The following is a 25,344-nucleotide window of genomic DNA, read 5'->3' as shown; positions in this document are numbered from 1 at the left end:
TGTTGCTAAACACTAGTGTTTATTTTGACAGTGACACACAGAGTATTGCCCACACAAAAGCATTATTTCTGCACCAACAGCCATACTCAAGTTGTTTCTGATGAATGAGTTGCCAGCGGTGTAGGAGGCAACTATCAAGACCCCACAGAGACCTTTTTCATCCTATCAATGACATTTGCAAAGTATCAGTGCTGCATTGAAGTGTGGCACACAGCAATTCTAGACAGTGGATAAAGGCAAATGTTGCCCTTTGCTGGCATTCTGTTTACTTTCTGGTTTAGAATTGTTTCAAATCATCTTTTTTTTTGGCATAGCAAAGAGTGAAATGTAATGGATACAAGTCATAATATTCTCAGCTCTATCTTCCTGTCCTAATAACATGACATTGATTATCCTTCAGAGATTCTCATTACAACTGCAAGAGATGAGATCTTTCCTTTTTGATGAGAGCAGGGATTTCAGAATCATTTAAAGAGAGGCTAAATCCTCAAATGCACAGAAATACCTGTGTGTGCTTGTTTCCAGTACCCTTGCTTTTGTTCTGGAAATAATAGGAGGCTGTCATATACTCAACACATTTATTTTTCTTCTGTATAATTGCACATGCCAAGAGAACTATCCCCGAGGAGTCAGCATAATTTCTGAAGTTTGGTCTCTGTTAATATCTTCATAATTATTCAAATTGTTTTCTGCTAAGACCCAAAAATTCCAGAGCGTTGCCAGCCTTGAGTTTATCCTGTGAAAACAAAACATACATGTGTTTGTGTGTGCTTAACTCACATTGTCAAGTCATCCATGGGACAGAAATGTGCCCTTGTGGCCAAGAAGGCCAATGGTATCCTGGGGTGCATTAAGAAGAGTGTGTCCAACAGGTCTAGGGATGTTCTCCTTCCCTTCTACTCTGCCTTGGTGAGACCACGCCTGGAATATTCTGTCCAGTTTTGACCTCCCCAGTTCAAGAGAGACAGGGATCTGCTGGAGAGATTCCAGCAGAGGTCTATGAGGATGATTGCAGGACTAGAACATCTCTCTGATGAAGAGAGACTAAGAGAACTGGGGCTGTTCAGTCTTGAGAAATGAAGGCTGAGAGGGGATCTTAACAATATCTGTAAATATCTGAGGGGTGGGTGTCAAGATGAAAATGCCCATGTCTTTTTGGTGGTGCCCAGTGATAGGACAAGCAACAAGCTAGAGCACAGGAGGTTCCATGCGAGGAGAAACTTCTTTACAGTGAGGGTGATGGACTAGAACAGGCTGCCTAGAAAGGTTGTGGAGTTTCCTTCTCTGGAGACTTTCAAAACCTGTCTGAATGCATTCCTGTGCAGCCTATCCTAGGTGATCCTGCTTTGGCAGGGGACTTGGATGATCTCTGGTGGTCCTTTCCAGCCCCTAACATTCTGTGATTCTCTGATTTTACTCAAATGTTATTTTCTCATGCTTTAAAATGAACTGCTGCAAGGAGACAAAAGGGCCTCTTCCTGCAGAAACCAGTGTAGTACGCTGATTTTTTAGTGTTTTGTCTCAGGTCTAAAATGAGAGGTGTGTGGTGGGTTGAAGTTTCCCCCCCCAACATTAACTTCGCCTGACCAACTCTGTTAGAAGCAAATGAAGCTGTATTTACAAGCAAAGTCTACACTCTACAATGGAATGCAATGAATATGTACAAAATATACAGTATTTACAATATTATACAGATATTTACAATTAGCAAACAACACAAAACCCCCCCTGGTCAAGAGACCAGGGAAACTGTTCCACTGCCCCTACCCCCAGGTTCCAAAGAGAAAGAGCAGTAGAGAGAGAGAAGCAGTAGGTTAGATTTAGCCAAGGCCAGCCAACAAGCAGATTATCTCTCTTGAGCAAAGCAAAACCAGCTGAGAGCAGAAGAGAAAAGGGAAGACTTGTTATGGTACAGCTCATCTTATTCTAGATATTTACCCAATGAATTTATTTAGAATAATCTTTTGTTTTCCATTTTACACCCAGTAGTGATTTTTTTCCTACTTCTCTGCTCAAAATCTGTAACTAAATTTTAAAGGCATAGCCTGAAACCACCACAGAGGTGTGAAAAGGATGGGGAAAACCCCTCAAATGTAAAGATCATACCTTCAGTTTGTTGTCAAAATCTTCCATTGAGTCAATCAGTTTTCCAGGTTCCAGTTCTCCAAGTGGAAAAGGGTAATCTGTCCCCAAAATCACTTTGTCCTAGTAATAAAAACCCATGTTGTATATTTTGTAGTAACATTCATTGGAGGTGTTTAGGAGGAGACTTGATAGGGTGCTTGGTTATATGGTTTAGTTGATTAGGTGGGTTGGATAATAGGTTGGACGTGATGATCTTGAGAGTCTCTTCCAACCTGGCTCATTCTTATTTCTATTCTATTCTATTCTATTCTATTCTATTCTATTCTATTCTATTCTATTCTATTCTATTCTATTCTATTCTATTCTATTCTATTCTATTCCATTCCATTCCATTCCATTCCATTCCAATTCTATTCTATTATATTCTACAATCTAGTTGCATGTGCCTTCTGGAATTCATCATAAACCAACCACAGGGAATTACATTGGACTGATTAATTTCAAACATGAATATGAAGACCTTCTTTGGGTTCCAAGTTTCATTACAGAAAAAACAAAGTTTGAAAACAATGACTCAAGGGTTTATTGGGTGAATTTATGCTTGAAAAAAAAGTACAGGATATAGGTTAATTGGTTTTGTGGTGTCTAACTAAAGACTGGTGCATTTTCTTTCTGATGTTCACAATGCAGATCCCAGGCCCATGGGAATGGGTGTATATTGCTAAGGTGAATACAACACAAAGGGTAATATGCTCAGATCAACTCTCTGTACTGTCGTGCTGGTTAGAAATGTAACACAAATGGTTATCCTACCTTCTTGAACTGCTTTCATAGTTTCATAGTTTCATAGTTTCATTCAGGGTTGGAAGGGACCACAAGGATCATCTAGTTCCAACCCCCCTGCCATGGGCAGGGACACCCCACACTAGATCAGGCTGGACAGAGCCTCATCCAGCCTGCTCTTAAACACCCCCAGGGACGGGGCCTCGACCACCTCCCTGGACAACCCATTCCAGGGTTTCACCACTCTCATGGTGAAGAACCTCCTCCTCACATCCAGCCTGAATCTCCCCACCTCCAGCTTCATTCCATTCCCCCTAGTCCTATCACTACCTGAGATCCTGAGAAGTCCTTCCCCAGCCTTCCTGTAGGCCCCCTTCAGATACTGGAAGGCGACAATTAGGTCTCCTCGGAGCCTTCTCTTCTGCAGACTGAACAGCCCCAACTCCTTCAGTCTGTCCTCATAGGAGAGGTGCTCCAGCCCTCTGATCATCCTCGTGGCCCTTCTCTGGACACGTTCCAGCACCTCCACATCCCTCTTGTAATAGGGGCTCCAGAACTGGACACAGTACTCCAGGTGGGGTCTCACCAGGGCTGAGTAGAGGGGGAGGATCACCTCCCTCGACCTGCTAGCCACACTTCTCCTGATGCAGCCCAGGATCTGATTGGCTTTGCGGGCTGCAAGTGCACACTGAGAGCTCATGTTGAGCTTTTTGTCCACCAGCACCCCCAAGTCTCTCTCCTCAGGGCTACCCTCCAGCCAGTCACTGCCCAGCCTGTATTTGTGCCTGGGATTGCCTCGACCCAGATGCTTCTGCAAGTAGTTTGCCTAAAATGCAGTGTTTAATCTTGGTTAAGTGTTGCCAGAATTAAATGGCCAACAAAGGGGACGCAGAATTCTTCTTTCCATCTCTTGACTTACTTTCCAGTTCTTTTCATGCTCAGTGCACGCTCTGCATGGTTGCATGCAGCCGAAAAGCAGTATAAGAGTTTTTAACACATATCTTTTAAGAATTTCAGGAAGTTCTGCACCAAACTCAGGGAAGATGCTTGGATTTGCATTCCTGAATTTGAAATTTTTGATGATGGACACACACAAACTCAGAATTTTACGTATTTGAGAAGAACATGTAATAAAAAATCCAAGCACAAAAATAAAAGCGCAATTACTGTTTGCGTGATACTTCCAATGTGATACTAGTTCAAACGTGGCACAGTATAGAATTAATACAACCACATCTTAAAAATAATTAATTTAATTTAACTTTAAATAGCATTCAGCTTCAGATAAATTCAAAACATCATTTACAAAATTTCATCTATTTTGGGAAGTCTGTTTTCTTAGTGGAAAAACCCCAGGATTGGATTTTAGATGTGCGTTGGAACCACGGATCTGAGAATATGAGTGACATGATATGATTTGTTTTGCAAAGCAAGTCAGTGAGAAGAAAATTCAATAAAAATGTGTGTGCATCATTCCTGTTATCAGAGATGAAAAGAAATAGGCAGATTCTCAAGAGGTCCACATTGTTATAGGTTCATTTTCACACTAGAATGCTATTTCCCCATTTTTGTCTACCCTGGAGACCGCATACTGCCAACTCTCCTGATTTTATCAAAAGTCTATTTTCCTTTAAGCCTCATCTCCTGGAGACATGAATATTTGAAACCTGCAGTTTTCATTAAGAATATATGTTTTTAAATGTCTCATGAATTTGAAGCCAAGCTCATGAATTTGGGGCACTTGTTACAATATTTGAACTCAGTTACCAATACTGAAATAGGGTGGAGGAAGCATATTTCAGTTATTTTATGAAATGATTCGTTTTTCTTATTTGTTGAATGACTTTTCATTGTTTTTTCCCTTCCAGTAGATGTCACCCGAGAGTCTTTGAAAGAGCCTTAGTCTGAAAGGTACACATTCTATTGTTCTGTCCTATATTGTTCTAATTTTTTACAGATGTCTTGCCGTAAGATTAAAATAGGAGAATCTATACTCTTCTGTCTGCTAAATCAAGTTCTGAGTGTAGATTAACAAAATATATTTGGATGTATGTACATTTAAGCAGCCAAATAGGTTATTTATACTACTCAATCTGATACCAAGACATTTGCTTCTGATATGAAAACCAGATATATGCCATATACCCCCCCCCAAAAAAAAAAATCCCCAACCAATAAACACAGTAAGTTTATTTGACAAAATAGATTGCTAAAGAAAGGAGAAGAAAACCTAGTATTTGCCCAGCTGTTTACTAGTCAAGGGTAAGTAAGCCAGGAAAGGGCTGTACATTCTTGCTTACAAACCCTGCATACCAAAGCAGAAAGAAATTCCATGCCCTAATTGTCACAATGTGTATATTACTTTAGCTATAGACCTTCTTTAACTGAAAGTATTTCACAGCTAATTTTGTGATTTATTAATTAACAGTGAAATTAAGAGATGTAAATTAATAAGAACAATTTAGAAGCAGCATTATCACTCTGCTACTACTGACATATGCTGTTCATCTGTACTCTCTGAGCACCGGTTTTATACTCGTCTAAGAAATGGAGATTTGCAGCACCTGTCTTTAGCAGCCAGGCTCAGTCACAGAAGCCATTTGAAGACTCTGCAGATAAATAAAATTCCTAGAACAATAGATGTATTCTTGTATTATACCCAAGAATATCCACAAATTCCATTTTCCCTAGAGGACTCACAGTTTGACACTTTAATTAGTGCATTGCTCCTTTTAGAAAGGTGCATCTCAGTAATGAGTAGCCTCAGTGGACCTTTCTACTCAACACAGTTTTTTCCATAATAATAGGACCATGAATCTTAAAATGAATCTCAAAGAGCACCAAGCATCCGTTTGTCCTCTTATATTAGTTAAAATTATTTTCCTTGAATGGTGCTTTCTTTCCTACTGTCATGACACATGTCCAAAAAAAGGCCGGATAGCTATAGCCATCTCAGCTCTAACTTGTGGCCAAACAATGTTTTACCTTTGGGTGAAAGCTCTTGAGGAATCACCATGAGGAATTTTTTTTGTGGAGATACACTGAATCATTCAACACCCTGTCAACCCAGTTATTCACTTTGTATAGCCAGCATCATTAGGGGGGTTGTGTTCATATTCACTTCGTACTACCTCATCATAGGGGGAGTGAAGGGCTGGAGCATTTTGGCAACTCTGGAAAAGCCTTTCTCAGCAATGTGTATTTCTGCTTGCTTTAACTGGGATAAGCTCAAATTAACCTGCATCCAAAAGTAAGGAGAGATGGAGTTAAATGTACATGACTCACCCCAGCTGCCACTAGATTTTGATATTCATAAGTTCAAAGCCAACACTTTACATTCTGATGCCAGGAAATGGCTGTTCCCTAAGGACCTGAAGCCATGTCTAAGCACATCTTTACACATGCTTATGCCCTTCCTGCAGAGCTCTTAGCTATACTCTAGAGAGCTGTCCTATTTCAAACCTTCAGCTCATAAAGTTAATGTCATCCTCTCAGGACTCAGTCACATTGGTTTTTTGGCCCAGCATTTATTCATCTTACATATGTTGTTCTGCCAACATATGACTGCACTGAAAACTCTGTGAGATGTTTGTCATTTTTTTTAAAGCAGTGATCTCATGGAAGGTCAGGGAACTGCTTGAAAGAGTCCAGCACAGAGCCACAAAGATGATTAAGGGAGTGGGACATCTTCCTTATGAGGAAAGGCTGAGGGAGCTGGGTCTCATTAGAGAAGAGGAAACTGTGGGGTGACCTCATTCATGTTTATTCATATGTAAAAGGCAGTGTCAGGAGGATGGAATCAAGCACTTCTCAGTGATGTCCAGTGATAGGTAGGACAAGGGACAACAGGTGCAAGCTGGAGCATACGAGGTTCCCTATGAACATAAGGGAAAGCTTTTTCACTGTGAGGGCGACAGAGCACTGGAACAGGCTGCCCAGAGAGGTTGTAGAGTCTCCTCTGGGGACATCCAAAACCTGCCTGGATGTGTTCCTGGGTGACCTACTCTAGGTGATCCTGCTCTGGCAGGGTGGGTTGGACTAGATCTTTCAAGGTCCCTTCCAACCCCTAACATTCTGTGATTCTGTAATTATGTGAGACTATCAGCTTCCATTGGAAAAAGAGGGAATCTTTTCCTACATAGCACATTGGTCAAACTTACTGCATGAAGGAACTTGATTTCAGATGTCTGTTGTGAAATCTGACCACCAGGATTTAAAATTTAAGAGCTAGGCTCATTCCTCTATACTGTAAGTGCATTTTAATGAGAATATACTTAAGGATAAATATGGTTGAGATTTGGGGAGAATTTTCAGTGAGATAACTGAAGGCAAGTGCTCTGAAGGCTGTTACTCTGTAAGCCTTTGAGTGTCTTGTAAAATGCAAGCACACATCACCTCTAGTAAAATTTGTAAATCAATTGTGAAAACTGTTTAAAGCTGCTTGATTACTCTAAGCTACAGTTAGATTCTCAAGGTAATGCACACTAAAAATTCCTGGGCTGTTGACTGTGATACATATTTACTATTTAGAGGGTTGGTAACAGAGATTAAAGGAAGTCAGTCTTGGGCTGGAGCCTTAGTGTTTTGCTAGTAATCCTTCTGGTGCAAAGCTTTCCTAAAAGGCACAAGTACTGCAGAGGAGCTGCTAGCAAAAGTCCCATCTGAAAGCTACAGATTTCCCATGCAGCATAGACTGAAAACCTGTGGATTTCAAAGGGTTGAGACCTGGGCTCAAAGTACCAAGATAAAGCAAGCAGTAGTTCTGCATTACTGTTTTTGGCTGGCCTGGGTAAGACACTTTTGTACCAGTTCTAATTCAGATTTATTGCAGTAATCTGTTCACTCTGGAGGTGAAAATGGGAAATCAACAGTATCTGTTCTGTGGAGAGAAAGAAAGCATTCAGTTTATCTGTGTCTGTGAACTTTGGTCATAAAAGAGGCCCTGATGACAGCAACAGCCCCATACATGAGAAAGGACTGTGTGAGCCTAGAAACTAATGCACAGGAAACAGGAACATAGCTGTTGAGATAACAAAGTCGGTGTCAGGGCTTCTATTTCTGGTTTTGACTTCTGGTAGGTATCTGCCTGCTAGCTGCAGAAACTCCATGAACTCCAGAGATCAAGACACAAATACAGGTCTCTTGTTGATTTGTAGTGATCCACTGGAAATTGGCATGAGTGATGCAATTTTAAACCCTTCCCGAGCATTTCTAATGAGAAGGAATGATCTGGATATTTCTGTGTTGTCTGCTCCCATGCTGTACCCAATTTAAACAGATTGCTAAACTACAAAGGTTTCTTTCCTCTCTACTCCAAAAAAAGAAATATTTTTGTATGTTTCCTGTGCTTTTCAGGATCCTCACAAAAACTTTATTTACTCGTGACTTCTTTCTCCCTATAGCTTCCCAAGTGGAAATATAGTTTAATTTCTTCAAGTACACACTTGAAAATTAAGCCATTTGAAAACAAAGCTCTGAATGATGAAGTCTTTGCTTGCAGTCCCACCCTGAACAACCTTATAGAAGGAACTAGCCTTTATTTAGAATAAACCTTTATTTAGAATAAACCAAACCAGGTTGGAAGAGACCTTCAAGATCATCACGTCCAACCCATCAACCAATTCAACCCACCCAAACAGCTAACCCATGGCACCAAGCACACCATCAAGTCTCCTCTGAACACCTCCAATGACGGCAACTCCACCACCTCCCCAGGCAGCCCATTCCAATGGGCAATCACTCTTTCTGTATAGAACTTCTTCCTAATATCCAACCTGAACCTCCCCTGGCGCAGCCTGAGACTGTGTCCTCTTGTTCTGGTACTGGCTGCCTGGGAGAAGAGACCATTATCCGCCTGTCTACAACCTCCCTTCAGGTAGTTGTAGAGAGTGATAAGGTCACCCCTGAGTCTCCTCTTCTCCAGGCTGAGCAACCCCAGCTCCCTCAGTCTTTCCTCATAGGGCTTGTGTTCCAAACCCCTCACCAACTTTGTTGCCCTTCTCTGGACTCGTTCCAGCAAGTCAACACCCTTCCTAAACTGAGGGGCCCAGAACTGGACACAGTACTCGAGGTGTGGCCTAACCAGTGCAGTGTACAGGGGCAGAATGACCTCCCTGCTCCTGCTGGCCACACTGTTCCTGATGCAGGCCAGGATGCCATTGGCCCTCTTGGCTGCCTGGGCACACTGCAGGCTCATGTTCAGCCTGCCATCGACCAGCCTCACTCAACTGAATTTCGCAGTGCATGATTTGCTGGGTTAAACCCACCATTGCAATAACTCCATACAGTAAAAACATTATGGCAGAAGCCCATAATTTTGTAAAAGCCTAGGCTCTGATTTTACTGGGTGAATATGCTGTCTTCTTCCTCCTTGCTTCTTCTCTTCTCCTTTTGCTATTTCATAGAGCATTAAATAAAGACTTGCCTGCTTCCAGAAGCATCAAAACTCACCTCTCCTATCACACTTGTTAGCAGCCTTAGTGCACCAGGATCGTGTACAAGAGAGTCTGTGTAAAATGCACCAAGGTATTTTCTTGGATCCACCTTATTATCCATTGCACACAAATCAGGGCGCACGTTGAATCCATGGGAGATACGCCCCACTGTGTATGGAAAAGCTCCACCTGCAAGAAGAAACTTCTAGTAAGAGAAGCTGAAAATATGCAGGAGAAAAATAAGCCACTGTATAAACAGAGATAAGCTTTACTGTCAGCTATTTAGAAAGTGCTCAGCACCAGCAATTTTTTATTTCTTCCTCTTCATTAGCCTCTTTCTCTGTTTTCCACACTTCCTCACTAACGTGATGCCCAAATTCCTGCTACTACTTATTTATCCCTGTCCCCAAACCATCTCCTGTCACCCGTTCCTCCTTCTTTCCTCTTAAAGGCTACTGTAGCAGATCAAACATTGGCTGAAGATGTCTAGAGAGTGATCCTATCAGCAGCCCATCTGGCAGATTATCTTCCTTGGGGTGATAGTACCCAGCTGGTGGCAGTGAAAGTGGTAACCCTATTAACAGGCATACCAGAAAATACAATTATACCAGGCTAAACCGAAGCAGGGCAGGTGTTACCCAGGGATGTGGTTGAGGCCCTGCTCCCTGGAGACATCCAAGATCAGACTTGATGAGGCCCTGGGCAGCCTGATCTTGGTGGTGGTACCCCTGCTCACTGCACAGGGGTTGGACTAGATGACCTTTGAAGTGTTCCCTTCCAAACCAATGCAATCTGTGAAGCTGTGTTTCACTCGGTATGTTCTTTACCTCCATGTGCAAAGCAAACTTTCAGCTTAGGGAATTTTTCAAAAATTCCTCCCATAATCATGGAGCAAATGGCCATGGTGGTTTCTGTTGGCATGCCTAAGAATTAAAAAAAACACAACACAAAAACCAAAGAAAAAAGCTTTATTCAATTTTAATATTTTTTTTAATTTTTCCTAGATGAGTTTAAAAAAAAAGAAAAAAGAAAGAAGACTGATAGGAAAAATTATGTAGTTCTGCTCTGTACCAATACCTCTGCAACAATCTTCTGGGCATAATCAAGTGACAGTTCATAAATACAGATTAAGCAAAGTAAATATGCACTCACCTATTAGCCAGGGAAACCAATATTTAGACATCCTCCCATCTATCTGCATGTCCCAGGGATGCACAAAGAGGCAGCAATTTAATTGTTCAGCAGCCTGCAGGAAAAGGAAAAAAGCTAAACCTTGACTAATGATACCAAAATCCATAGTAGTACTTAGCCATGCTTTAAAGATACAGTACTGGGCCTCAGTACAAGTTATGAAAATAGGGCCAGAACTAAGAGCTATAAGCAATAGTTGGTTATATTTACTCCTCTGGGCCATATCATGAAGTCCTCACTCAGTTTTACAGTTCTTTTTGAGACTAGAAACACTGTTGATAACATCTTCTTAGCAAGCCAAGTGTTCCTCAGATGAATGCAGTATGAAAATGCTTTTTTAGCTGTTTGTCAGTCAGCCTGCAATATAAAACTCAATTCAAACTGGCATTCTTTTGATTTCATTACACATATGAGGACGAATTCTCACAATGTTTAATAGGGTGGATTTGCAGAATTTTTCCTGCTGTACTCAGAATTCATTAATTGCTGTTGCACTATATTTGTCCTCTCTTTAATTCACCCTAAGAGGTCAAAATCTAGTTTTCTTCTGGTCAATAACTCATCTCCACTCAAGTATATTTATTTTCCAAAACTAGTGACAACTTTGGAAGGAAAACAGTAGAACAATATAGGATGCTGATTGTGACTGAGTAATTTAACTATGTGCTTAAATTTACACAGATAGTTACCAGAGTCATTCATATGCTTAGCCAGGATTTAACAGTTTCTTTTTGTCAGATATATTTCTGGACCTCCTCTTGTTGCTAAGGAGATTATCACACATTTGAAAACTTTGGGTTTATTTACCCATACATGCATAAATAAAGCTGCAACTTTTGGATTGTAAGGAGTAATTGCTGTCTACATTTGTAAAATGAAAATAGCAATTCAGTAGCTGGCTTGGTAGATTGATAAAGTTCATGATCAAATACAGCTTAATTTCACCATCTTTGTTATCCAGGGATGGTTCTAAAAGTGATAGAGGTTACTGCCTACATGTGTTAAACATAAGCTGCATCGTGTACAGTGTAAGAGAGAGTACCCCCATACAAGAGAGGGATCTCAGTACAAGACAGGGATGGAGCTACTGGAGAGAGTCCAAAGATGGTGAAGGGACGGGAGCATCTTTCCTATAAAGAAACACTGAGAGAGATGCAGCTGCTCAGCTCTGATGAGTACCCTCTGAGAGGGTTCAGTGGGAATCTCATGAATGGATATAAATCCCTGAAAGGAGGGCGTGAAGGAGGTGGAACCAGGTTCCATTCTGTGGTGTCCAGTGACAGGACCAGAAGCAATGGGCACAATCTGAAACACAGGAAGTTCCCTCTGAAATTCAGGAAACACTTTTTTTACTGTGAAGGTGACTGAGCACTGGAACAGGTTGCCCAGAGAAGTTGTGCAGTCTCCCTCAGTGGGGATATTCAAAAGCCATCGGGGCATGGTCCTGGGTGTCTGGCTCTAGGAGGCCCTGCTTCAGCAGGCATTCGGACCAGCCATGCTGTGATTCTCTGAACGTGTGCATCTTCAAGAGTCAAAGTTGATGATTAATTGTGCATGACCATAGAAACAAATAGCCCAGATGCTGCAGTAATATAAAATTCCTGAATAATTCAGCTGAGCATTCTGAAAAATAACCTCTATGGATCAATTTCAAGCTGACAGCTATAATAACCTGTGAAAAAGATACAGAATGTGCATTGATTAAACCTCATAATTTTAGACAAATAACCATTCTCATCTGTACCTCAGGCTATTTAAATGCAATCTGTACATTCAGTTTAGAACTTTTGCTCCCATTTGCATAACTCTGTATGAGACTTTGGCTCTATAGCCATCTCTGAAAATCTCAGGGAGCGGTTTAATTTTCTAAATAGGGTTGGATACAGTAACTTGAACACAAAAGCAAACAGTATAGAAATGCCTTATTTGATACTACCCATCCTCACAAACAAAGAAGGTAGCTCTATGGTGAAACCTCACATCATAAAAAGATCTTGTTATTCATTATTACAAAGTATGTTTCAGAATGTTTTACATTGTCCTTAAATCCTATATTGAATTAGCATATATAATTAAAGCTGACCCTCCCTGGTCACTCAGCAGGCTAAATTGTTTTAATGTACCTATAACTTTAGTTGACTGAATATGTCCCAAGATATTTTTAGACAGAATTCCATATCTCAGAACCCTCCAAAATAAAGAAAGAAACATTTACTCACAGCATAAATATCATACAGTTCTGGTGCATTCAGGTCCCATTCATTGACATGAGACCCTATTTGTACTCCAGGAAATCCAAGTTCTTTCACACAGCGGTGCATTTCCTTCACAGCCAGGTCTGGAGCTTGCAAAGGTAGAGTACCCAAGCCAATAAATCTCTTGGGGTACTTTCTTACTGTAGCAGCTAAGTCATTGTTTAGTATCTGGGCTAGATCTAAAGTATCCTGAGGTTTGGCCTGGTAAGATATTAAGCAGAACAGTAGATTAAAATATAGTTCTTAAATGTTATCGCCACTGGAAGATATTGGATAAATGTCATGGCAAACAATTCAGAGACAAGTTTTAAGCTAAAATTTACTTTACAGTTGTGAATAGATGGAAACCAGTAGGGCTAAATTCTCTCTCACTTCAAAACCGCTGGGTGAGGTTCTGCTTCTTGTCTTAAATATTTTATTAACTGCTGTTGCTTTTACTGCTCAGGATGAATGTAATAAGGCCCAGGTTGCTGAAGCACTTAAAGTATCTTGCCTTTTGTGTTAGGCAGTCCTTTAGTTTTGTTCATCCCAATGCAAAAAAATCTCACCATATGCTGCAATTATTGTAGTTGAAGAGATAAAAGTAAGAAATGTGAGACCTTGGGGCATGAGAATTCTACAGAGAAAATTTGAGCAAACATCTAACATTTAGCAGGAGATAAACAGTCATAATTCTAGTAAGGGAACTGCAATACCCAGACCGTTTCCTGGTTTTTCTCCAACATCTATTGAATGGAAGGTATTGCCATAAATAACAGAAAAAAAATGTTAAAGATATGCCACCCAACAAGAAATTTTGAAGATCAATATGCTATATGAGGCATTAACAGAATAATTTTTAATGTAGCATATCTGTTTACCTACAATGTCACAGCTTGTTATAAGCTGAATACACATAGCTGCATAGCCAAACTGAGAATGTGCTTTGAACAGAATTTTGCCATGATTATATATTTTTTTGTTTTAAATTTCTTTGAGGCATTCAAGATCACCACACAGGGAACATCTTAATTTAGATTTGCTGCTGAATTTCAAGATTCAAAGCATTCTAGGGCAATGAGTCCCATGTTACACTTAAAGTGGGACAAACCCACAAATACATCTTTCACTTTTTTCTTTTCTCCCATTTGAAAATACTGATTAAGGCCTAGCTTTCATGGAATCCATCTACCTTCTAGCCGTGGATTCATGCTATGTAAATTCTCTCTCCCTGTGTAAATTCTCTCTCCCTGTTTCCATCCATCCCAATGAGGTGCCCAGAAGAAATTCTGTTGCCTCATTTTTTCTTATTGAGTGTAGTGAGCGGAACTCTGCTAGGACACCCTGCTGCCTCCTCTGATACCTGGACTAGTGTTTGGTCTTCTGTTTTTCACAGAAGAATGGTTCTCCATTTACTTCAGTGCTCCAGTGACGACTTCAGCCATCTAATTTCTAGGAGGATGCATTTAATTTGTTTAAGATATTGTAACATGAATTACAAAATATGCTAGCAGGAACCTACCCAGTAGCTGAACATGACAGGGACTGTGGAAAGGACTTGGACTGTGACTCCTGAGAAGAAAAAACAGTTACTAATGATTTTCAAATTTTATTTTGAGAAAGCACTTTGGTTCAAAAGGCAGAAGGTAAAAGCTTTAATGGTCAGAAACATTGGTTTAATAGTGACAGGGATAGAATCTCTTTTTTTCCAATTAAGGATCATGGTAATAAACTTGTAGCACATCAGTTTATTAGGATTGGAAGAGTTTTGCTAAGTAGAAAGAAAAATAACATGTTCATATTCAATTATTTGTGAAATAATTTAGAAGTGTTTGGTATGCACATGTGCAGTTAATTAAAACAGTAATTTAATGTTACTCTCACATAAAGGAATGTGATGTTAAACCAACAGAATACATTAGCTGAAGTTTACTTTAGGGTGACATTTATCACATATCTATATGTAATAAATAAATATGTAAATCAGATTGAAGTGATCCTTCAGAGTTAGTTATACCCTACAGTGACTGATACTAGTTTTATTCAGCTGGAAGGCTCCTTGCATCTTTGTTCCAAAATTATGCACTGAAAACTGTCTTTGAACTAAGTAGCTATGGCTTTGCAAACTGAAAAAGAGGAATGTGGCCCACAGTCTTTATCATTAGTTGAAGACCAAGAATGAAAAATACTAAGGCTCTTTTTCACACTTAATTGAGTGGTGTCTGTATTTGTGGAGTACTGTGATAAAAGGGGACATTTTTGTGGCACAAGTCAGCAGATGGTGCTGTAACATACAGTTTTAGACTTTTTTTTTTTCCTTTTACCAAGTGATCACTCTTTTGTTTGTGAAGAAATATTGTGGGGTTGGCTTTATGATAAATTTTATTTTCTGTAAAGCTGGTGCAAAAAGCTTAAAAAACCTGCCTGTGTTTTGCCTTTGTCTGCAGCATATAGATGGGGCAGAACCGTTATGTAGAAACTTGCCATTACCATTGACTGAAATAACTGAAAGGGAAAGATGCCCACAGGCTATTTATGATCCACACTGTGGTTGAACGATGTGGTAATCCTCAAAATCCCTGAGCTAACTCAGGGAATGATTACAGTCTAGTCAAGGCAGTATATTTCAGAGAGGTTGCAAAGACACTCTAGCATTATCATTATTAAATGTGTAATGGTTGGAGTTTGAAATTCTGCATCTCCAGGGTGAAAATGAAGTAACTGAAAATTATCTAAATTGTGTTTACATAAATTGCCTGCCAGCCCTTGACCTCCCAAATCAGCTTATGCTATGTGTTGCAGTAAACTTCCATGAGGAGAATGACCCAAAGTACCTCCTAACATGCTGTTGCATGAGAGAAGAAAACAATAAAGACTATAAGCATAAAATATCTCCTATTTGATATAAAATATCTGAATAAATATCTTCAGACTTTTATTCCTTATGAAAAGCTGCAGAAGCTATCCAAGCTGTGTCTACTGAGAATATGATATAGGGAATTATTCAGGCTCCCATCTAAGAAAAAATAATCTTTAGTAACATATTGCTCTCACAGAAGTAATTTGGAATCACATTCTTAAGATCTAACAGAAATAACTGATCAAAGTTCCTTCTCTCATCCTCAGCCTCCCATCTTACAAAACTTATTTAGTGGCAGGTGATGTAAAAAAATAAATAAATTGCAAATTGGACACCTGGTTAAGTTTCTTAATAAATCAGAAACTCTGTTTTCTGACAAAGCAATTGTACCAGTTCTCTAGGCTCAGGGTCCTCTAGCAAAAATGCAGAATAAATAGAAGAATAGAATAGAATAGAATAGAATAGAATAGAATAGAATAGAATAGAATAGAATAGAATAGAATAGAATAGACCAGGTTGGAAGAGACCTTTAAGATCATCACATCCAACCCATCAACCAATCCAACCCACCTAAACAACTGGCACCATGGCACCAAGCACCCCATCAATTCTCCTCCTGAACACCTCCAATGATGGTGACTCCACCACCTCCCCGGGCAGCCCATTCCAATGGGCAATCACTCTCTCTGTATAGAACTTCCTAACATCTAACCTAAACCTCCCCTGGTGCAGCCTGAGACTGTGTCCTCTTGTTCTGGTACTGGCTGAATTTGCAACATCTAAGCAGAAAAAAAAGAAGTATTAGAAAAGGAAACAAACATACAGAAAAATCCTGTGAGTAAACAGAATCTTTTTGACATTTGGAACAAAAATGAAAGGACTTCCTGTTTTATGTAACTCACTTTTATACCTGGAATGGTTGTTTCCTTTTCAAGTCTAGAGTCAGTCATCCCTGCTTATGTCAACTACTTCCATACTACCTTAAAAATCTCAGCAAACTTAACGAGCCCATGTGGGGTATAAATTGCTACTGGAAAGTTATAGGAACATATCCCATTTCAGTGTGAGTATAAAGCATATCAGTTTTCACTGTCTTTCGACAGATTTAAACTAATGAATCAGTATGCTAAGCCTTTTAATTGTGGTATTGTTATTGAGGACCTTTAGATGCACTAACAGAGAAGCTGCTGTTATTCTAAATGAGATACAATGATTTTAGTTCCTTTATGGAGGTACCTGACAGGTCCATCTCTTTAATCCGTACGTCTGGGTCCCAGCAGTTCTCTTGAATAACTCTAAAAACCTTTCCATCCTTCATCATCTTTGCCTGCCCCTATGAAATGACATTTTCATGTATTATAAATGTGACAAAGTAGTGCATGCTAATTTATACACACTTGAGTATATTGAGCTCCCTACAGATAGTCAGTGACAGAATTTTGTTATCTTATTTTTATTCAGTAGGTACTTTTAATCAAAGACTATTTAAAAACAGCCATTAACAAACCAGTCATTTATACTCCAGATTTAATTCCTCATAGTAAACCCCTCTCCCCTTCCCCCCCCCACTTTCTTTTGCAATGTCTATCACTTTACATTGGTTTGGAAAAAACATCAGGTACCTTAAACCAAGTTTATCCTCCAACCAAATGTTGAACAATGCTCTAATTAAATATGTGGGAAATTTTCTTCTTGGGTATGTGTGTGCTTTTTTAAAAGTCAATAGCATGATGATGATCCCAGTTACTACAGAAACAATCATGCAACTCTGTTAATTTCAGTCCAGTTGTTTCATATCACCAGTGATACTGAGACAAAAGAAGATCTATTATGTTGTATTCAGGTTATAAATTGTCCTAATTTGTCTTTTTTGAAAGGAAAAAAAACCAAACACCTAAATGCAATATGAAATCATAACCTGAATTAGTTTGATACCCTCTCCATATGCTACCCAATTCCCAAATGTACAAAGTTCAAAATATGATCAATATCATGAATTTAATACGGTTCCTTTAACTATCAACACAGAAGATTCCTTTTAAAACTGAATTACTGCTTGATTTGTTCACTGGCCAAAGAGGCACAGTGCCAGGCACAGTGGGGCCACCATTTCAAGCAAAGTAAATTGTCTGCTATAGTTGTAGGTATCCAGGTGATTCTATGGACTCATAAAGACAGACAAAACAGTCTTTATGTTGGCTTCCACTTGATGAGACATGATTGCCCAGTAATTGCAAGGCCTGAGTATTTCTTGGTTGCTTCAGGCTACCATAGGGATAAATGGAAGTGATGGAAGTTAGAAGACCCAGATGACCTTGTGTATTTGGGGTGGGTAAGTGCAGTCATGCAGCTCATGTATTGAACAGGGAACACACTGCAGCTGCAGATGAATATTGAAAACTACATGAGAAAACACTGCAGCTATTCTTTCACCCTCACAGTAAACAGAAGCTAAGTACAGGGCACTTCTGACCCTTCTAGAAAAGGAATTCTGTCTCTTGACAGGGCCCTTCATTTTTCCTCACAAAACTGGTTTACTTAGGATCCTGTCTGAAAAGCTGTTAAATCAAAATACTTGCTACTAGTATGCTAAAGCAGGAATAACTAATCAAATTTTGCTGCTTCTTACAGAGCTGGGTTTCTGTCCTTTCCTTCAGTCAGACTGTCCTTAACCTTGAATTTGTTAGGAACTTCATACATCATTCACAAATATACTGCTTTAATGAATATTTTAAGGCTCTCTTCAACAAATCTAACTGTGCTGCCCTAGCAAACTGTCAAGTTACTTGTTAGCTGTATCAGAGGTTGTAAAAATTACTTGAAATATTGCAGTCAGTGGTAACAAATACAGAGTCCTTTGGTAGAATACTTCAGGTTCCTGTAAAATTGATTCTCCAACCTGGCAGAAATGTTTACTCTACTCATACAGTCTAGTAGATTAAAAAAAAAAAATCCCATCAGTACATTGTTGCAGATTGCCTAAAAAGCAGGAAAATATTTGGGGTGTGAGCAGACAAAAAGACAAAGTAGAACTCAGCACTGGATCACAAATGAGCAGGCTGTGTGGACTTCACTGGAATACCACTGGCAGTATTTCTGTGGACAAGGGAGTCTTAAATCTTTCTTCAGACACAGCTAAGGCATAGCAGCTCAGCTCATGTATTCATGTATATTTTCTTCTGCTAATACTGAAAACCATATTAGATAGATTGTAGGTTTACAAGCAACGTAACAGTGTTTACACTTAAATGCGAAGATAAATCCACCACAGGGCTCATAGTATAGGAAGAGTTTCTAACAAGCCATGTGCTGTTCTCCTTGATGAATTAGTTGTCAGTTTGCTATTTTCATTAACTGATTCTTTGGGAACACATACAAGTCAAGGCTGAGCTCACAGTAGTCGTGTGTTGGCAACAACTTGATTATGCAGAAAATCAAACCCTGATCACCTGAATAGATTCATGCTTGTGTATGTAATGCTAGAAAGATCTGCTGAAAGTCAGTCATGTTGCTATAGTCTCTAGAAACTGCCACTAATCTGCACTGATATTTTAAAAGTGAAAAATTACTTAGACACCTCACTGGGAAACAATTATCAGAGTGTTTTGCAGGAGCAAGAATGAAACACAGATCAGGAAAATTTTCCTTTCAGGTTCCAAAGGAATGTATGCAGTGCTGAAAGTACCATAAAAGATGTGAGATTTTTATCTGCGTGGTTAACACAATTTTCTAAAGGCACAGATGAATAATTCCCTCTCCTCCCCTCCCCTCCCCTCTCTATTTAATTTAGGTAGAAATTAAGATATTTAAGTACAACAGGATGATGTAATTCAGCAAGCCACATTTAAAATTATCCCATCACCAAACTACTCAGTCACATCTCAAACTTCACATTTTAGAAATACATGTCATTATTTTCTTCCAGTTTGACCCTGATGCTTCTTCACAGAATGATATAAGAAGCTTTGGGGGTTTTGTTGTTGTTCTGTTGTTTGGGTTGGTTTTTTTAAATCACGGGAGTCAAACTCCCTAGCCCCACACATCTGAACACGGCTTTATTTTGCCATGCACTTTTTTTCATGCAACGTTTTCAGACAGAATTAGGCTAGACAGAATTCCCTGCAGAGTGTGTAAGGCTGCTATTGACATGCCAGAAAGTTCCTTTGCAGACTATTTTTAGGAAGGAATTTTAGCATCAGACTTGTAACAAACAGCTAAGCTGCTAAAAATGTCTCCAAGAATTCTCTCCTTCCTGCACCTGCCATGTATCTCAGAAGCTGTGCAATCTATGCTTCAGTTCAGCAGGTGGCTTGCTCTCCCCTCCTGTGCCTGCTTAGACTCAGATTTGAAATTTCAGCATATTTGCTCCTCATTGTCCATCCCAGCTTTCATATTCTGTAATCCTTTTTCAGAGATGGTTGTTAGGTACTTGACAGCACAGCCTTGCACATTATAGAGTGACAACAGTGTGTGTATCCTTGGATTGCATGAAATAGACATAGTGTTGTACCCATTTTGTCAGCTTTCCCTCCTTCCCCCCCCCCCCCCCAGTTGGTGTAATCATATACACAATCACAAAGATTAATTTTTGCTAAGTGACAAGGGGATGAGGGAATGTCTAGTCCCTCTGAAATTAAAAGGCATCATATATTAAAATACTTTGGTTACCTTGAAGATGCAAGTCTTGCTTTTCTAAAGACCATGAAAGTTGAATCTCTACAGAGGGTGAATGAATTAGCCAAGTCACTAACAGAAACAATGAGGATTATTTTCTTTATAAGTTTACTCAAATAAGGAGAGGCACTGTCCCTCTGAGAGTGCTAGGTACTACACCTTTCTGTCACTTGTCACTCTAGTTTTCATTATAGAATTCTTACATTGAGATCATGTCTGAATTTCAGGACAAAGATTAATCCCCGTAAAACGCTGTGCACCTGGACTGCCACTATACAACACAGTTGGGGTCAAACAGTTACTTGGGCTCTTCACATGCTTTAGCTGGGTTATGTGCTGGCCACTCATTGTTCAGCTATTCATGCTCTTAACTTTGCATCTTTTCTCTTGCAGCTTACTATATCCACAGTGTTCTTTCTGCTCTTTATCTATGCAACCTCTGTTGTCTTCCTTTCCCCCCCTCTATTTTTAGCTTAATTATCTGGCTAATACCTTACATTCCTTTTATATCTTCTGTATCTGCACAATTTACAACATTCCTTTTGCAGGCAACCACAGATTAAGTTTTTCAGTTAGGTCAGGTACATATGAACTGAGGTGGAAACTGAACTGAGTTCTCATGAGATTTCTTTTCAGTGTCATCTTTCTAAGCTTCTTTTTTTCCAGAGGCCATTTGCAGTGACAGGCTGTCCAAAAAGGGTTCTAGGAGTGGGGAGCTGACAGGTTCAGGAAGAAAGTGGCTTCCTGTGACAGTGTTTGAGATAGACAGAGATAGAAGGCTGCCAAAGTTATTCTATGGTAGCAGGTAACAGCTTTAAAATGAGCTGGTACAGTTATGTTACATGGTAATGTACAGGGGGAATTGTTTTGCCATATCTTACCTCACCTGGGTCCTTGGGTTCACCTGTGAAAACCCACTAATATTGGTTATTCTTTAATGCTCTTATCAAAAGACAACCTGCAACATTTGTTGTACATTGTTGTGTCACTGTGAATGTCACTGATGTTACTGCAGATTTGGTTTACTCTGAGTGAGATCAGAATCAAGTCTTTAAGAAACCAGTTCTGGTCCCCATCGGAGTACCCTGCTAACTCCACTACTATCAGGGAAGTTTCTGAATGGTAGCACAGACTCATGGCACCTGGTGATGTTCCTGTTGTACCAATGTAGCTCAAAAGTGCCTTTACAAAGGTAATAGAGTGGATAGTAACAAAAACATGAAGTAAAAACATCCAGTCTGCTTTTTGCTTGCCAATAACCTCCATTCTCCTACTTTTCTACGTAGTGGTCCCCAAATTTATGGATTGTTCTTATTGTTCTGCTACTTGCTCTCCTTATTGTGAAGTTACAAAAATTACTCTTTCTCCTTGACTGAAATACAAAGGTATTTTCAACTTTGAGTTATTTGCTAAAAATACTAGTTCCTTTTGGTTTTGCTTCTCATAAAGATGACTGCATTTAACAAACAAACATTAAAAAATCTACATGTAATCTACTTTAGGTTGACCTATCTTATTGAAAAGAATTCCTTACAGCCATCCATTCCAAATGTTAAAATGAGATGACAATGAAAAATGGGTACTGGTTCACACAAGAGAAGTGAGTTTCATCTCTCAATTCTACTGAGGTGTATTAGGACTTGGAGTGATATTGCTTCATAGAAGACAGACCTCCAGAGAAAACTGTACTGGACACATGGGCAATCTTATTGACACTTTCTTTTTAATAGATTTACTGTGAGTGTGTATTTCTGCTGACAACACACACAAAATCAGATTACAGCACCAAACAGCCCAAACCTTGCAGTGATGATCCAGCTGTACCCATCCACCATAGCCGTATCTCTGTGAAATGAAGAAAAAAAAAGCCAGTGCTAGTCAGCACTCTGCACTAATAATAAAACCCTCAGTTCTTACAATCCAGCAGTACCTCCTTCAGAAGAAGCACTTATGCATATCATAGTATCATAGTATCATGGTATCAGTCAGGGTTGGAAGGGACCACAAGGATCATCTAGTTCCAACCCCCCTGCCATGGCCAGGGACACCCCACACTAGATCAGGCTGGCCAGAGTCTCATCCAGCCTGGGCTTAAACACCTCCGGGGATGGGGCCTCAACCACCACCCTGGACAACCCATTCCAGGGTCTCACCACTCTCATGGTGAAGACCTTCCTCCTCACATCCAGCCTGAATCTCCCCACCTCCAGCTTCATTCCATTCCCCCTAGTCCTGAGCTACCTGAGATCCTGAGAAGTCCTTCCCCAGCCTTCCTGTAGGCCCCCTTCAGATACTGGAAGGCCACAATTAGGTTACCTCAGAGCCTTCTCCAGACTGAACAGCCCCAACTCCTTCAGTCTGTCCTCATAGGAGAGGTGCTCCAGCCCTCTGATCATCCTTGTGGCCCTTCTCTGGACACATTCCAGCACCTCCACATCCCTCTTGTAATAGGGGCTCCAGAACTGGACACAGTACTCCAGGTGGGGCCTCCCCAGAGCTGAGTAGAGGGGGAGAATCACCTCCCTTGCCCTGCTGGCCACACTTCTCCTGATGCAGCCCAGGATCTGATTGGCTTTGCGGGCTGCAAGTGCACATATGCTCAGCTTTGAGCCTATGAGTCAGTAACTTAAGGAGAAGTGATGGAGTTTAACTGTGGACTGCACTAACAGTGTTTGTAGATGTGAACTTTCAGCTTACAGTAACTCCAACAATTGATTTCAAAGTGCTTAGAGTTGCTTCCTGTATTGAGGTTCTAACTGGAAAGTCTTTAACACAAAAAAATTTAAAACAAGCACTTGGCACTATCACAACTGAGCTGACAATTTTCCAATTTGTGATCAGTTAATCATTAGCACAGAGATGTATGGATTCCACTTTTCAGCATCCATGATTCAGCAGCAGGACTGAAGGTCAGTCTCTTGTCTATTAATATTTAAACAGCCAAGAGAAGTTAAAAAAGAGAAGCTTAGATGCTCATTGATTCTTTCTGAGAGATTCAAAAGTGTATATGCAAAACTCCCCAAACATACAAAAGATGTTGATTTCCTTTTACTTTCCTAAATTATCTTAAATCTTCAAATATCATAGCAGACTGAAAATGATGCTCAGAATTCCCATTTGTTTGTAGTGAAACATTTCAAGAGAAACTAAGAGCAGGCATTCCTTTTGCGGATGTGTAAACAATTTGAATACGTACGTTCACGTCTGTGAACATCAAGGGATTCTTTGGGTGATTTGATCTCAGTGAATTTATTGTCCTTTAAAATCATTCACAGCCATCATCAACCTCAAAATAATTAAGTGCAAGACCTGTACAATGTAAAACTCAATTTCAGATGGTGTGTCAGATGCCTAAGAGCATGGTTGCAATAATGATGCTCTTTTGGGGGCAAAAACAGGAACAATGAAATCAAATGGTTCCATGCTTCTGTCAGACATGGGGAATGTAAGGGAAGAAGCAAACAATGCAGGTCTTCTCTTTTCTACTCTGTTCTTTTATCATGAATGGCAAGATCAAAGACATGAAAAATAGCTATCCTGGAAATACCAATGCAATTTTAAACTGCAAATAATTGTATAGGTATGTATGTATAAACTATATGTAAATATAGTTCCATGTGACCTTCTTCAGTACCATTTGTACTGAGGATGTGGAGGAATCACACCACTGGAGAAGAGTCAAAAAGAGATTAGACATCTCTGTATTGAATTGTGATTTTAATTATTTAGGTGATAACTGTAAAACCTAATTCTGAATGAGATGACTGGATGGATTTGGATAATAAAAAATAATAAAAGGATTAGATTTATTAAATGAAAACCTGAATGATAATTTCCATTCTCCAATGCTTTTCACAGGGTCATGAAAGTTACTACTCAACAAGAACAACTTTATATCATTGAATAATAGTAATAACACCACTTAAGATTCAAATTTAAGACAAGCTGACTTTATAGCTTCACTCTTCTGACAACTGATATTTTGTACTTTTAATACAATATGCTATTTATGTACAGTAACTGAAAAAATAACAGATACTAGTAAAATCATTATCATCATCATCAATTAACTGTATTTAGAGTGACCCCACTCCTATTGAAGTTAATGACTTTCATGCCTGTGGATATAAAATGTGAATGACTTTATCTTAGGTAACATTAATCTTGTCTAATAGTTGCTTATTTATCTTGTTTAAAACAAAAGTGAAGAAATTAAATCAAATTACCAACCCCCTGGAGATATTTATGCCAAAACCCTTCATTCATTGTTCTTCTAAACATTACATTGGTAGAATTGGTTGCTGATGGCATAAGGCACTGAATATCTAAAATCTTGTTACCTTTTTTAGGTCAGGCCATTCCTTAGGTAGAATGTGGCTATGAATATCAATTTTCATTTCTGAGGTATCAAAGGAGAAATATTCCTTCAATGAAAATGTTTTCTGTGTAATTGCTACTATGCTTCCTGCCCCTGGTTCAGCAACGTTGGCTGCTGTCCAGATCCACCTGCTGCCTTATCAGGAGAGGTCAGTACAGTGGCCAACCAGGGACCCTCAATCCCAGAGGAGTGGCTCTCCGGAAGAACAAAGGCTTCTAGCAAGAAGTCTCTGTTAATGCATAAACTATAGCTGACTGAGGGCAAAGGGAAAATGGATGTTTATAGTGGCACTACAAAGGGATTTATTTCACACTGATTTTTTTATTTTACACAAACTTGTTTATAGCTGCAAATCAGTCAATAAAATGGAATTGGAATAAATCTATTAAAGATGCTGATTTAGATTCTGCAAGAATTTGTAGAGAGTATAGAATATATCCCTGGAAGACACTCATACCTCCTCAACTACTCTCTTCTTTCCCTTGCATTTTCTTTAGAAATATTGAATTGTGGCCAAATCTGTGTTCTGCTCTGTGTTTCCCCCTTCTCATTATTGGTTCACTTGGGATATTTACACATGGTACTGTACACTGGTGCTCACAGCTTGAGCTGGCTCAAGATCTGGCAGGAGAATGGCTTAGATTACCTTTGTAATTAATGCTAATGGAGTTCACTAGCTAACATGGCAAACAGTTTCTGCATCCT

General features: G+C 39.6%; 1 protein-coding gene across 3 annotated transcripts; it reads right to left on the bottom strand.

Moving 5' to 3' along the window:
* ACMSD (aminocarboxymuconate semialdehyde decarboxylase) lies at window positions 1-24,791 on the bottom strand. 3 transcript variants are annotated; one of them, XM_068139114.1, is made up of 10 exons: window positions 24,602-24,791; window positions 22,062-22,106; window positions 16,824-16,920; window positions 14,250-14,299; window positions 12,713-12,949; window positions 10,455-10,548; window positions 10,130-10,225; window positions 9,319-9,491; window positions 2,107-2,205; window positions 1-736 (listed from the first exon to the last, which is right to left on the bottom strand). In XM_068139114.1, exons 1-10 carry the CDS (start codon window positions 24,656-24,658, stop codon window positions 674-676), a joined length of 1,011 nt encoding a protein of 336 aa, XP_067995215.1. In that variant the 5' UTR covers window positions 24,659-24,791; the 3' UTR covers window positions 1-673. The 3 variants fall into 3 exon arrangements, with proteins under 3 accessions (XP_067995215.1, XP_067995216.1, XP_067995217.1); XM_068139115.1 differs by lacking the exon at window positions 10,130-10,225; XM_068139116.1 differs by lacking the exon at window positions 16,824-16,920 and having other exon boundaries at window positions 24,602-24,692.
* Window positions 24,792-25,344: the final 553 nt, after the last annotated feature.

Source organism: Melanerpes formicivorus, unplaced genomic scaffold, assembly GCF_026170545.1.
Source record: "Melanerpes formicivorus ecotype bairdi unplaced genomic scaffold, bMelFor1.0.p_v2 SCAF_5, whole genome shotgun sequence".
Lineage (NCBI taxonomy): Eukaryota > Metazoa > Chordata > Aves > Piciformes > Picidae > Melanerpes > Melanerpes formicivorus.
Note: the sequence above shows the minus strand (reverse complement) of the source record. Positions and strands in the feature narration are given on the sequence as shown.

Coding starts and splice junctions, on each gene's coding strand:
- ACMSD (XM_068139114.1), bottom strand. CDS start 24,658: ATGAAAATTGATATTCATAGCCACATTCTACCTAAGGAATGGCCTGAC. Junction 10,549..12,712: donor AACTGTATGATATTTATGCT/GTGAGTAAATGT, acceptor CTTTTCCTGCAG/GCTGCTGAACAATTAAATTG. Junction 10,226..10,454: donor TTGGTTTCCCTGGCTAATAG/GTGAGTGCATAT, acceptor TTTAATTCTTAG/GCATGCCAACAGAAACCACC.